The following is a 15,195-nucleotide window of genomic DNA, read 5'->3' on the forward strand; positions in this document are numbered from 1 at the left end:
CCAATGCATAAAGCAGTAGAATATTATGCCTTCCTATGATTATACTCTTTGGTATCTCATAACATTGCATAACAACACATGCGATGCTTCAGAGATCACAGATTTTGCAGAAACTGAAGAATTTAAAGTAAAATACTTACTTGTCAAAATGCAGAGCAGGAAGAGGTATTCTGTGTAGGAAATCATTCCTAAAAGGAATAATACACACATTTTTAAATACTGAATTCTCATGGTATTTTATGTCACCAGAGTAATTACAATAAGAATATATAATAGGCTGTACATACTATGTTCAGAATGCCCCTAAATATAAATCTGACATGATTTTGCTATACTATGTATAATCAAGTTTGATTAACGGAGCAAACCTTTGTCTTTACTAACCTACTCCCAATTGCTTTGGTAAAGTAATACATGTACTGTATGTAATGAGGTTCTTCATATTCTCTGCTTACCATTCACATTAAATCAGTGGTTTTCAAAGTGTGAGGCGGCCTCCCCAGAGGGGCTCTAGAACATATAAGGGGAAACACGGGAGCAGTGACACTTTTTAGTCAATGACACTTGCCATGCATTGGTGGAAGAAGGCAAAGGGCGGGATATAGGTGGAAGAAAGGTGCTGAGGTTGAAATCTCTGCATTGTGTTTGCTGTCTTGATTTGTAACTTACAATTAACAAAGGAGTAACAAAGTGCAAATTAGTGAACCCTGGATTAGATGTAAATCCCCCAAATTAAAACTAAAAATAAATATTACAATTTTCTTTAAAGAGAAAAAAACATCTATTATGGTATTTTACACACTGTAAAATATATAGATATACTCTATGATTATTTAGAATATTTTACTGTATGTTTAAAAAAAAAAATATATTCATTTTTAAAAATATTTTACATGTAATGTTTCAATAAGGCACCTTAGGAATACTAATTTCTCATGTGAGCTAACCCGACCATGTTAAGATCTAAACTGGGAAATGTGATGCACAAAACACATATTTTACATTCCTATGTTCTTAACATAGAAAATAATGTACTCATGTACTCTAGGATCCCCCTGTACCTCCTTCCACCTCCCTGCCACTCTTAGCATGCATTTTATCTGTAGTGTAGTGGTCCCACCTGTTACAGCCCCCCACCCCCCTCCAGCGATGGGCCGTCCACCCGCCTCTCTCCTAACCCTGGAATATGTCATTTTAATTTAGCAAATCTTGTATACAAATTTTGTGTGTATTTACATAAGTGTTTAACTAGTTAAGCTAATGAATATGTGATTCCCTTAAACTGTAAACGGAGAAATGTATAAACATTGTATGGTACAAATGTATAGAATACATGAGAAGGGAACATTGTGTTCGTAATTGCAATGGAGGAGTTAATGAGCAGAAAGAATCTGCATTGGTGGACAGTCCAACTAATCAATAGATGAGGGAGGGTTTTTAAATCAGCTCAAGGAGCGTTTTATTTATGGCTAAGAGTACGCAGGAGACGAAACGCGTCAGCCGTTTGTTTAATTATCTAAAGATATGCACTATTATGCATTTGAAATGGTTTGCTATCGCAAAGAATAAAGTTGTTTTATGCCATATTTAAAACTGGTACTCCGAGATTTCTTTTTTGCCTTTCCCTTCAAACCCTCCCACACCACCAACGATCGGCACCACCACTGCCTGATGCAGAGAGGGACACAGAGTACCTCTGCAAGACTAGTTCTGCACTGTCCCACTGCAGAGAGAGGCCCAGGACAGCAGCTTTGTACAGGGTGCGACAATTGTCCTTAAGGGCTTAACGACCAGCGCCGTCCTTGCGCAGTCTCTACTGCAAATCAGCGCTTGTCGTTAAGGGGTTAAGGCCAGGTATGTTTGTCTTGCACAGTCTCTACTGCACATGACTGTGTTGGACAAACATACTTGGTCTTTAATAATATAGGATATAATACTGTTCATGTAAAATACATATCTATACCGATATATCTATATACACACATATATAGAAATATGTATTTAAAAATAAAAAGTACATTATCCTGTAAGTGAAGAACATTGGAATGTTAAATTTGTACAGTAAATATACAGTAACACATATAAACACATAAATACAAATGTATACATTTATAGACATATATATAAGTGCATTCGAGCCCATTGCAGTTATGTAGCTGAAAATATGAAAAATATTTTTTTATGCAATAATTATGCAATTTTAATGTAATTATAATCTTCAAACATTAAATTAATTTTAAAGTGATATATCTCTTTTATATATATATTGATTATCTGATGTCACTTGAAGAGCTGAAAAATAACAGAAGGGATAAGTTACAACTTCATTAAATTACTGAATGAATGTTTGAAGATTATAATTGATTTGTATCTGTATTTAATAATTGTACACTCTTATTTCACTATAAGTTTAAGTTAAGCCATATTCTGAGTGTATGTCATTTCCAATTTACTTGACTTACCTATGACACCTGTATTGGGGGGGTGTCTACTCCCTTTATTAAGGGAGTGTCATAGGGTAATGCTAAGGGTCATTGAGAAAGTAATACCTACGAAACGTGTTTGACCATGCTTTGATGGCTGGTTTTGCCTTTTAAGTGTTTCCAATAAAGAAGCTTTAATTTTTCAAGCAAGGAGTGGCGGCTGTTTTTGTTCTTTACCCAGACCAATCCTTCAGTGTGCGAGGACTTGGCTGCTTCTGGATTCATGTTTTCGTTGGGGAATAGGTGAAGGTTCCCGTACTCCCTGTGCACCTGACCGGATCGGAACTATCCCTTTGTTACAGTTCCCGAGGGGAGCGCTGAGGAGGAGACACAGAGTGGTGCTGCAGAGGCATTGGATATTCAGCGCGATACACAGGCTGAGTGAGACCGTAAGTACACTGGAGCATTTGCCAACGGATTAGTATTTTAAAAAAGAAGCATAATTATAAAGTTCAATGACTTAAAGTGCCCATGTTTTTAAGAGTATTTTTAAATTCAACTTTACAATTACTTTAAAGTAGGGTTGCACCGATACCATTTTTTTATGACCGAGTACAAGTACCGATACTTGTTTTCAAATACTTGCCGATACCAATTACCGATACTTTTTTTTAATGTCATGTGACTGTTTACCAAGCACAATACAGACTAATTATTTAAGATTCCTTCTTTATAATTATAAAGGACTTTAATTTAAAAGACATTATGAAATAATAAAACAATTTTATTTGTCAAAAGTTTACTGAACATGTTTATAAATAAAAAATATTACAATAAAATATTACATTTAAAGGGGTGATGCAATTGGGTTGTAGGGCTGTTATATAACATCAATCTGACATTTGTATGGAGGTTCGACTCTAGTTGAACAGTCTTTCACTTTCCACCATACTGCATGGGGCAGAAAGATATTTTTGGGCCATTTTAGCCAGAGCTGGAAATCTGTTATTAACTGCCCAGTACTTCAGGGGTTTGTCTGAACGAGGTACAGTGATCTCTACTACAATAACACAAATAACAGTAATTTGTATTGGCAGAAAAGTAGTAAACAATTTTTAGTTTAGTCTACACTCCAGTTTAAAATGAAATGGGAACATGCAATTTGAAAAAACGCCACAAGGTAGCATATGGTTAGGAAGTGGAGGTATCGGTTTAAGTATCGGTGGATTTGCACGAGTACAAGTACTCATGTAAATACTTGGTATCGGTACCGATACCGATTCTAGTATCGGTATCGGTGCAACCCTACTTTAAAGTAATCATGCCCATAGTCATTCAACTTTCCAATCACTTTAATGTATTTAGGCTTGCAAGATTCTCTAAGAAATCTCACCAGTACTGTTAACTGAAGCCCCTGATGGAATTTTCTAAAGGCAGTTTTTACCTTGAGAACAGTGTGTCTCACAAAGGATATTCCCTATTTATGTGAATAACATAAGATGCATACATTACAATTGGGCTCACAAAAACCCACATCATTTAATAATCACATAGAGCAAATAAATGAAGTATTAAAAATTAATACTAATAAGCAATAAATAGATGCAGTAAAATGGTATTGTTAAATCATATTAAAAAGTGTAATAAAATGGTTCTGAAAAATTGTATTTTAGCGGAAAAATACAATTTATATTGAAATTATGCAGGGAAAAAAAACATATTTGCCTCCCACAGTAGAAATGGTACTACAACTATACTGCACATGCAAAAAAAGCTGTGAAGTTTGTACTCCAGGTACAAAATATAAGGCAAATAGCTTTCCTTACTGTAAATGAGTTTCCCCACCTGTAGTATTTTTTTAATAACTTTATTTAAATAAAGGCATTCAAGTACACACATTGTCAGATATGCTTGCAAGGTACGTGTCAGCAGAGGTAGCCCCATCTGCGATTTTTCATTAACGAAAAGAAAAATTAAACATGTCTCTGTAGAGTAAGATTTATAGGCATAATGACATCAACCAATAGTGTACGACAGAGTTAACAATGGCATAGTATACCTGGGTGTCACCCAATACCCTGTAGTATTTAATTTTTAATGTATGCCCCCTGCTGCCTGCTAACTTCTCTCCCCTGTAAATGTTCCTTTTTTAATAAACTCCATTTTCTATAAGAAACACCTCACAACTTGCAGAGGCAGCCCCTTTTCATAGAGAATTTCTTAGGGGAAGCTCCTGTGAGTGCCAGAGTGTTTTTTCACAGCTGATCCAGAGATTGTTAAATAATTGGGTCCTAATTTTTTTTCTAACAGCCCCTTTCTCAACAAAATATTGACGTAAAATACTTAGGATAAATGCAAGTATGAGAGACTAATTGTTAATGCTGGCTTTTAACAGATAATATTTGCAATAGTTTAACAAGATTAAGCATATAGATGATCTCTCCCTGTATTAATATGACTATTATATACATGAATTTTCGCATCACTCTTGCAAACATTAAAAACATGGCGGAGCTTTATGAGTAAATGGTGATAATGATAATAAAAAATAAAAGTAGCAACCATTGGCTAAAAGGACCAAGTGCAGATCTATGAGCAGCATATAGAAACCTCCCCCCGTTACGCAACACTACTGAAGAAGCAGCACTGCTCCCATTTAGGTGCAACATTAGACTTTTAAAATAAGAAATTTGCTATTCATCCACTATACATGACAAAATGGTAGCCACATCTCAAAAATAAAACTAGAAAACTGGAAGAAAAGGGTAAAATAAAATTACAAGTATAAAGCACCTGATTACAATGAGCTAAAGATCTTGTGATGGGTATTTCTCATAAGCCTCTTAAAAAAATGGGTGTTTTATCAAGTTCAAATAATATATATAATTAACATTAATCTTATTACAATTATTTATTTGTAAAGCCAAACTAAATTCTGTAGTACTTTATATATATATATATATATATATATATATATATATATTATTAACATTAATCTTATTACAATTATTTATTTGTAAAGCCAAACTAAATTCTGTAGTACTTTATATATATATATATATATATATATATATGACACATTGCTTGTCAATGTCTTTTGAACTAAGTATTCAGGCAATAAAAATGGTTATCAATAATGTTAAAACATGCAGTCTTTCATTCAGCCTTATTAATTTTATTGAAGATTTCTGTACTAATTTTATGGCTTTTCCAGTCCACGTATACAACATGTTAGATGAATATTTTCTCTTAAACTAATATTGATAGACAGATAGATAGATAAATATAGACACACACACACACAATATTGCACTGTCAGAAATGATCATGCTTTTGGTAAACACTGTTTCAAAACTATCACTAAACATACAAAGTATTTTTTGCTTTAAAGGGAAGAATTGTTTTATAACAAACACAAACATACCTCCTACCCTATGCCCTCTTGTTTTTGTGTATCATTTTCCAGTAATAGGGTATTAGTCACATAATTGACCTGCTAAGTACGTAAAACTGAACTGAAAACCTTGTTTGGCAGACGCTTTTCCAGGTATCAGATACAGAAGTGTTTTGATTAAGTGGTGTAAACCAACCTTCAGCATATGCAAAATCTTCTTGATTTTTTATTTGTGTCTCTTTGTTTGATGCCACTCTCTTTGTTATGAAACAAAGAAAGGTAGAGCAACTGTCAGGCAGCATGTCAGCTGAAGTGAAGGGGCTATCTAAGCAGCACTGAAAGCATTCCCATCTTTTGTTTGTAGTACTAGTTTGTAGAATTAGGAGAGCGATAGTTCTGGTTGACTTCCCTGAGTGTTATGGGAGAAAGATCTTGGAATGGCTATGGCTCAACAAGCAAGTCCACCTTACAGATGGAACTGAGGTCACGATGGGGCTTCCCAAACACTAAAAGAGGCAATCCTGGGAAAGCCCTATTAAAAAAAATTAGTTTATCTGCCAACAAATATTAACTGTTCTATGGAAGAAACAAACATATTTTTATTCTGCAACTAATCTACTAAAAACAGTTCTTCATGCAATAGCTTCAACAAATGTCTCCTGTTTGCAATGATGGTGATGGGGTCTTGTACTTTTACTATATTTAATTTACCAGAGCCTTAAAACAATACATTGACTATTATTTTAAGGTAAAATAGAGATGCTGCTATTTTTTTTTTTTTTAAATAGTCTGAGATCCCAATTATATTCTATTATGTGTTGAAAGCAATTTAAAATTCGGAAATATAAAAACAGTTTGTACAAATACTCATTTAAGAGTGTGCCAAAATACATCAGGCTTGGGTCGATTTAAGAAGCAGCTGCTGCTGTTTTCACGTGAGCCTTCTGGTTTGCTGGAAACGTAAGTTAAGAAGCAGCGCTGCTCCTTAACTCATTCATCACCTCTGAGGCGGCAGACAGCAATCATCCTGATCCGATCGGGATGATTGACACCCCCTGCGATTGGCTGCACTGCACAAGCATTTCACAAGAAATGCTTGTACTATGATAAATGCCGACAGCATATGCTCTAGGCATTTATCAATGTGGGGCGTACATGATCCGGTACAGCGGATCATGTCTGCCCGCACATTAATAAATCGGCCCATAGACTAGCGCCCCCTGCACATTTGCGGCCAAACAGCTGCTAGCAGGGGGTGTCAATCATCCCGATCGTATCTGGGATGATTGCTGTCCACAACCTCACCGATGGCAGATGAGTTAAGGAGCAGTGAGTTAACTTACATTTCAGCAGCATTGACTGCTTCATAAATCGACCCCATTAAGTCTATAAAAAGAGCACAGAAATGACTAGAAGATTCATACATGACTTAAAACAAAATATGGTAGGATTCACATATTATTGCTAAGACTCCTTAGCTGTTCTGTAATGACAATTTGGATGATTATTAATCCCTTAACGACCTTTACGTAACCTGTACATTGCTGTCGTTAAGGGTATGTCTGGTTGTAATAACGCAAATTTTGCCGTGAGGGGTTAAGGTTTAGAAATATTTTTTATTCTTGATAATTTAGGTTTTTTTCATTGCAAGTTTTTAACATTAGGTAAAATGTTAGAATAAACAATCTTACCAATTTTTATTACAGTAATTTAGATTTTATTATTATAATAGTTTATAGAAGAATGAAATAATAAAAATATGAGCTAAATGGTAACCCAATTAGTACAATATATTCCAGCTGAATAGTTTAGAACACTTTTAAATTAAAATGTATTGGGAATTTTTATGAATTTTTAAAGACATAGGGCCACATTACAAGTGGCACGCTAGATAAATGTTTCCGCTTGCGCTCTAACTGCATTCAACGTAAAAATTTATCGCAGCCACATTAGCGCTGGTATTAAAGAAAAGAAAGAATGCGGTACACTAACTTCTGGACTTCAGATACCGTAATCGCATTAATGCTGTAAAAAAAAAAAAAAAAACTAACAGTTATTGCTCTGCACTAACCCGACACTGCATTAAACCAACTTTGCGAAACCCGAAGTGAATTAGAAATACTTTACATTCCTATATTCTTCACATAGAAGAACATTTTATTTTTATTTTTAAATAGACATGTCTATCTAAATATAATTATTGTTTTGTAATATATATATACTGTATATATATATATATATATATATATATATATATATATATATAAAACAAGAGAATGCACTCTCAGGACTTTTTAAAAAAAAAAACAATTTAATGGAACGTTTTCGGGGTTCACAACCCCTTCATCAGCTGTGAACCCCCGAAAACGTTCCATTAAATTGTTTTTTTTTTTAAAAAGTCCTGAGAGTGCATTCTCTTGTTTTCTATTTGATGCTATATCATTGCACCCAGGCGAGTTGGCTATCGGTGGGCTGAACTGGAAATTGTCTACTATATATATATATATATATATATATATATATATTGTGACAGAAAGCAAGGCCTGGTTATAAATGGAAGATATTTAAGACCAAGCATTGTACATGCTATTTCTCCTTTCAGTTAAAACCCCAGGGAGAAAGAGTGTGTATTTGATTATCCCAGACAGCTGTGAAGCTGTCCAGCAGCTAATCACAGGTGTGGCTAATTAGAAGTTGTGAGGGTTTAAATAGCAGCCTCACTTAGGCCTTGAGAGATAGATATACAGCTACAGAAGCTGGTGTGTGTGTTTGTTACACTGTGTAATAGACTTTTGTTCCTGTGAACAGTAAAAGGACATTATTTTTACAAAGCACTTGTGGAATGCTGTGAAGTGCTGGGACACATTTAAAAGCACTTAACTTTGCTGCAGAGGAAGGATTTCCCTCTTTTGAAAATGAACTGCCTGTTTGTTATTGCTGTGAAAAATAAAGCCTTTTAAACTACAGTGGATTGTCCTGTACTGCATTTGTGCCCTAGAAGACCGTGGTTAAAAGTGTTCCTGTCACACTTGGTGGAGAATGCGGGCAACCACGTTGTATGTCTGTGGGCATAATAATCTGCAAGCAACATGGAGGAAGTCATTAAAGCTTTGATCCATTCTAATGCTATACAGCAGGAGACTAACAGAAAAGCTGCTGAAAATAGTGCAGCACTGCAACAGTTGGTCTTGGCCCAGTCAGAGAGTGCTATGCTGCTGGCTAAATGACAGAAGGAGAACACTGAATTGTTGATACAACAGATGGCTGCTGTGCAAGCTGAGACATTCAGGAAGACCCGGGAGGAGCAGCAAAGTGCTACACAGACTCTGCAACGAGAGGTTCAAGCCATATCAGAAAGACTGAACTCTGAATATCTTGGTGGCAGCCAAGGTTCCAGAGTAATAAGGGCTAGTCATTATCTTCAAAAAATGACAGCAGCTGATGATGTTGAGGCGTATCTTTTGGCATTTGAACGCACAGCAGAAAGAGAAAAATGGCCGACAGTTGAGTGGGCGAGTATACTTGCGCCATTTCTTAGTGGTGAACCTCAGAAGGCCTACTTTGATTTAGAGCCAGCACAAGCCGGTGACTATGAGAAATTGAAAGCAGAAATCCTTGACCGCCTGGGGGTGACTTCGGCAGTCCGTGCACAAAGATTCCATTCCTGGATGTTTTCCTCTCATAATGCTGCAAGATCCCAGATGTTCGACCTTATACACCTTGCCAGGAAGTGGCTGCAACCAGAGGTTAATTTGGCTACCAAAATAGTGGAACTACTGGTGATGGACCGGTTTCAGCGTGGATTACCTGCTTCCCTGCGGCAGTGGGTTAATCAAGGTGATCCTCAAACAGCGGATCAGTTGATTGTATTGGTCGAAAGATTTATAGCTTCAGGAGAAGTTTTGCAACAATCTTCAATGGATCAGCCCCACAATCCCAAGTCCCAGAGCTCTACAAGAACTGGTAAGACTGTTCAGGGGATAAAGGGGATAAGAGAGCAGCAGGTGTATAGGCAAAACACCAGAGACATTTCCCCAGGAATTAAGGAAACATTTAAATATAACCAACCTGTAAGATGTTTTAAATGTAATGAGGTTGGGCATATTGCTAGAGACTGTGATAAAGATGAATTTATGGCCTGTAATGTTGCACATTCACTATTGTCTAATAGCAACAGCTCTGTTAATAATGATTCCCATTGGTGTACTGTGATGGTTAATGGTAAAGTGTCTAGGGCTTTGCTTGATTCAGGAAGTATGGTCACACTAGTGGCTAAATCTTTAGTACCAGATGCAATATTAGAAAATGGGAATTATCTGTGTTCATGGAGATAAATGGGAATATATTACAGCTGAGGTGGAGATTGAGACTCAGTGTGGTAAATTAAAATATTGTGTTGGTGTAGTACCAAATTTAGCCCATGAGGTGGTGATAGGGAGAGATTTTCCAAAATTTCTGGAGTTATGGGAATCTCCAGAAATATGTCAAACCTCTGATATTTATGTATTTCCTTTCTCTGAAACTGATTTTGAAGGGGGTTCCATTGAAAAGGAGAAAAATAAGATTTATTGCCCTATGCCTGTATTAGTAGGTGATCAACCTTCTCAGAGTAATGAAGTACCAAGTACTAGCTCGGAAAATATTGATGATTTGATAGATCTGGTTGGTGGCCCTGTTAATTTTAAAAAAGCCCAATGGGAGGATCCAACATTGGTAGAGGCAAGAAATAATATCAGGGTTATAAATGATGTTGTGACACAGCCAGGAAATGTATTACCCTATCCTTATTTTGAAGCAGTTAATGATTTGGTATATCGTGTAGAGAAGAAAGGAACAGACATTGTTAAACAACTTTTGGTGCCCCAGACTTTTAGGAACACTGTTTTAAATCTTGCACATAACCACATTCTAGGGGGGCATTTGGGAGTTGAGAAAACCAAAGAGAGAGTTCTTAGAAGGTTTTATTGGCTAGGGATATTTGTAGCCATCAAGGATTATTGTGCTTCATGCCCTAAGTGTCAACTTACAGCTCCTGCTAAAGATTTTCATAACCCTTTAGTGCCCTTGCCTATAATTGATGTGCCTTTTGAAAGAATTGCTATGGACTTGGTGGGTCCGCTGGTTAAATCTGCTAGAGGACATCAGTATATACTGGTAATCCTTGATTATGCTACACGCTATCCTGAGGCAGTTCCCCTTCGTAACAGCTCTGCAAAGTCCATAGCAAAAGAACTCATGCTAATGTTTAGCAGGGTCGGGATACCTAAGGAACTTTTGACAGACCAAGGAACTCCATTTATGTCCAGGGTTACAAAAGAATTGTGTAAGTTGTTTGGCATAAAACAACTAAGGACCTCAGTATATCACCCTCAGACTGATGGTTTAGTAGAAAGGTTTAACAAAACTCTCAAAAGTATGCTAAGAAAGGTAATTGACACAGATGGGAGAAATTGGGACCTTCTGTTACCCTATTTAATGTTCTCTATCAGGGAGGTTCCCCAGGCTTCTACGGGTTTTTCCCCATTTGAACTGTTATCTGGGCAGCATCCCAGGGGATTACTAGATATAGTTAAAGAGACTTGGGAGCAAGAGACAACACCTTATCGAAGTATTATTGAACATATTTCCCAAACGCAGGATCGTATGGAAGCTGTCATGCCCATTGTAAGGGAACATATGGGAAAAGCACAGGAAGCACAAAAGTACAGCTACAACCGTAATGCTAGAGCCAGGGTGTTTCAACCTAGGGATAGGGTGTTAGTTCTGGTCCCTACAGTTGAAAATAAATTCTTGGCTACTTGGCAGGGCCCATATGAGATAATTGAGAAAGTGGGTGATGTTAATTACAAAGTAAGTCAGCCAGGGAGAAGGAAACCTGAGCAAATATATCATATAAATCTGTTAAAACCTTGGAAAGATAGGGAAGTTTAGTTGCCTTAAAACCTACAGAACTCCCTGTCACTGAACCTGAGGTAAATATATCAGAAACCCTATCTGTACATCAGAAGCGAGAGGTCAAGGATTTTATTAGAAGAAACAAAGAGGTATTTTCTGTGGTACCGGGAAAAACTAATGTTATTAAGCATGACATAATAACAGAACCAGGGAAGAAGGTTTGCCTTAAACCCTATAGGGTCCCTGAGGCTCGCAGAAAGGCTATTAAACTGGGGGTAGAAAAAATGTTAAAGCTTGGGGTAATTGAGGAATCACAAAGTGAGTGGAACAGTCCAATCGTGCTTGTTCCAAAGCCGGATGGTTCATTAAGGTTCTGTAATGACTTTCGTAAGCTTAATTGAGTTTCCAAATTTGACACCTACCCAATGCCTAGAGTAGATGAGTTAATAGAAAGGCTAGGAAAAGCATGTTATCTCACTACAATTGATTTAATGAAAGGGTATTGGCAGGTGCCTCTCACTAGTCAAGCAAAGGAAAAGACAGCTTTTTCAACCCCAGAGGGCTTATTTCAGTATACGGTGTTGCCATTTGGTTTACATGGGGCCCCGGCAACATTCCAGAGGATGATGGATAGAATTCTGAAACCCCATGTTCGTTATGCGGCAGCATATTTGGATGATGTTATAATTTATAGTACAGATTGGGAATCCCATCTTCCAAAAGTTCAAGCAGTACTTGATGCAATACGGTCCGCTGGGTTAACTGCCAATCCTGCAAAATGTACTGTTGGTTTACAGGAAGCTAAGTACTTGGGTTATACTATTGGTAGAGGATTAGTTAAACCTCAGACAACAAAAATAGAGGCCATACAGAACTGGCCACAGCCTCTAACTAAAAAACAAGTAAGAGCATTTATTGGGATAACTAGTTATTATAGAAGGTTTATCCCGAATTTCGCTACAATTGCGGCACCCTTGACGGATCTCACAAAAGCAAGGGCCCCAATTATGATAAAATGGTCCCCAGAAGCAGAACAAGCTTTTAAGCAGTTGAAAGATGCCCTTTGTGCCCATCCAGTTTTGGTAACCCCCAATTTCGCTAAAGATTTTATTGTACAGACAGATGCCTCTGATGTTGGTTTAGGAGCAGTTCTCTCGCAGGAGTGTCAGGGAGAAGAGCATCCTGTCCTTTTCCTAAGCAGAAAACTTATTTCACAGGAAAAGAACTATTCTATAGTGGAGAAAGAATGTCTTGCAATTAAGTGGGCTTTAGAGACCCTTAGGTACTATCTGTTGGGAAGAAAATTTAAATTAATAACAGATCATGCTCCTCTCACATGGATGAGTCAGAATAAGGAAACAAATTCAAGGGTTACTAGGTGGTTTCTTAGCTTGCAACCCTTCAATTTTACTGTTGAGCACAGGGCCGGTCTTTTGCAGGGCAATGCTGATGGTTTGTCTCGGGTACATTCATTGATGTCCATGGTCGCTCAACCCACTGGGTGTGAGCTGGGGGGGAGGATATGTGACAGAAAGCAAGGCCTGGTTATAAATGGAAGATGTCCAGCAGCTAATCACAGGTGTGGCTAATTAGAAATTGTGAGGGTTTAAATAGCAGCCTCACTTAGGCCTTGAGAGAGAGTTATACAGCTACAGAAGCTGGTGTGTGTGTTTGTTACACTGTGTAAAAGACTTTTGTTCCTGTGAACTGTAAAAGGACATTATTTTTACAAAGCACTTGTGGAATGCTGTGAAGTGCTGGGACACATTTAAAAGCACTTAACTTTGCTGCAGAGGAAGGATTTCCCTCTTTTGAAAATGAACTGCCTGTTTGTTATTGCTGTGAAAAATAAAGCCTTTTAAACTACAGTGGATTGTCCTGTGCTGCATTTGTGCCCTAGAAGACCGTGGTTAAAAGTGTTCCTGTCACAATATATATAGAAATATCTATTTTAAAATAAAAAGTACATAGGAATTTTAAGTATTTATATTAAACTCACAATAAAACAAATGAGCAAATGAATAAAAATTATATTGCATGTTTCAAGGTAATTGACTAGGAATGGCTCAAAAGTGTACATAGAAGTCTATATAAGTGAATACATTTGTATTTATGTGTATATAAGTATGTATGTATCCACATATACATTTTCAAATATAAACACAAATGCACATGTATACATATATAAACACATATACACACATATATATATATATATATATATATATATTTGTATATAGATAGATAGATACACACACATATATTTAGACATACATATATTTATTGGAGCACTTCACCAATGAAACACTTTACCAAATACAATATCCCTTTAAACCATTTTCAAACATGTGTATATGTGTGTAATACTGTTATTTGAATGTGTTTTACATGTGTTTTGTTCAACTTTTTTTGACCCTTAGTTTATGTCAGGTCTGAAGTTGCACTAAATATTCTAACTCAGTTTCAGCTTTCACTCAAACTATAACTTTTAACTTGTAATACCAGCGCATGGTAGCACATATCCATTGAATGTTTGGGCTGTGCTCGAACGAATTCGGCAGTGTTAAACCTTCTATGCTTAATATGCTTTACTTGAAATATTAAATTGCATGCTAATGGTAGAGTGGTCCAGCGATATCCCGGCCCAGGCTATTATTAGCGCTCCACTGTGTGCTTAAATATATTATTCAATTAGATTAAATCAATAAAAGATGTTTTTGTAACGCCTCCCGTTATGAAAACTTTGGTTGGGGCTTATTTCAGAAAAGTACAAAAAAAACTAAAACAGTATAGTCTTGAGCAATATATGCTAATTTTATTTTTCAAGAACAATAGAGAAAACAAAGCTTAAATTATTATTTTATTTTGTCTAAACTGCCTTTGTTGTTGTAGCTCCTTATAATGTGTTGTGATTTCATATTCTTCATGCTACTGTTCACTAAAGAAACAAAATGGGGTAAGGAGACTTAAGCTAACTTAATGTGACAACTAAGATGAAGACTCAGTAAATAAAGTGTAAGTTAATATTCTGGCTTGCGTTGCTTTTCATCTTTAAGGAATGGCCCAGTGGAAAAATATTTTAAAACTGCTCTTGTAGCTGAATTCATAAATCAAGCCCGAACACAGCAAGGGATAGACGGCTAATGACCACCCACAGCTTTAAATTTCTCATGATTGTTTATGACTACACATTACTATAGCTATTATTTCCAAACTGAAAGGAAATATATGAGTGAAAGAATACAGAAAACTATATCAATAATTAATTAAAATGTATTTTAGTGTAAAAAAAAATATATGTCTCTGTACACTGGAGAAAATAAACATTTGTTTCAGTAGATTATTCAATAAATCAATAAAGCATCTTAACCTAAGAAAAGAGCTCTAAAATCATAAAATATTTCTAAAATGGTGATTTATATCTATGAGGAATGTTGATCATTGGTAAATATCTGCTACAACCATATCAGAATAAATTGCGGC

General features: G+C 36.3%; 1 protein-coding gene across 5 annotated transcripts in view; it reads right to left on the reverse strand.

Annotated features, from left to right (window-relative positions):
• Window positions 1-15,195, reverse strand: part of MICU3 (mitochondrial calcium uptake family member 3) — a 478,191-nt gene that overhangs the window by 201,467 nt on the left and 261,529 nt on the right. For all 5 annotated transcript variants that reach the window (XR_008400732.1, XM_053703930.1, XM_053703928.1 and 2 more), the window contains exon 5: window positions 141-188. Coding sequence is in view for 4 of the 5 variants with exons in the window: in XM_053703930.1 (XP_053559905.1) it covers window positions 141-188 (48 nt within the window). In the remaining variant the exon portion in view is untranslated. The remainder of the gene's footprint in view (window positions 1-140; window positions 189-15,195) is intronic.

The sequence above is a fragment of the Bombina bombina genome, chromosome 2, assembly GCF_027579735.1.
Source record: "Bombina bombina isolate aBomBom1 chromosome 2, aBomBom1.pri, whole genome shotgun sequence".
In the NCBI taxonomy this organism is placed as follows: domain Eukaryota; kingdom Metazoa; phylum Chordata; class Amphibia; order Anura; family Bombinatoridae; genus Bombina; species Bombina bombina.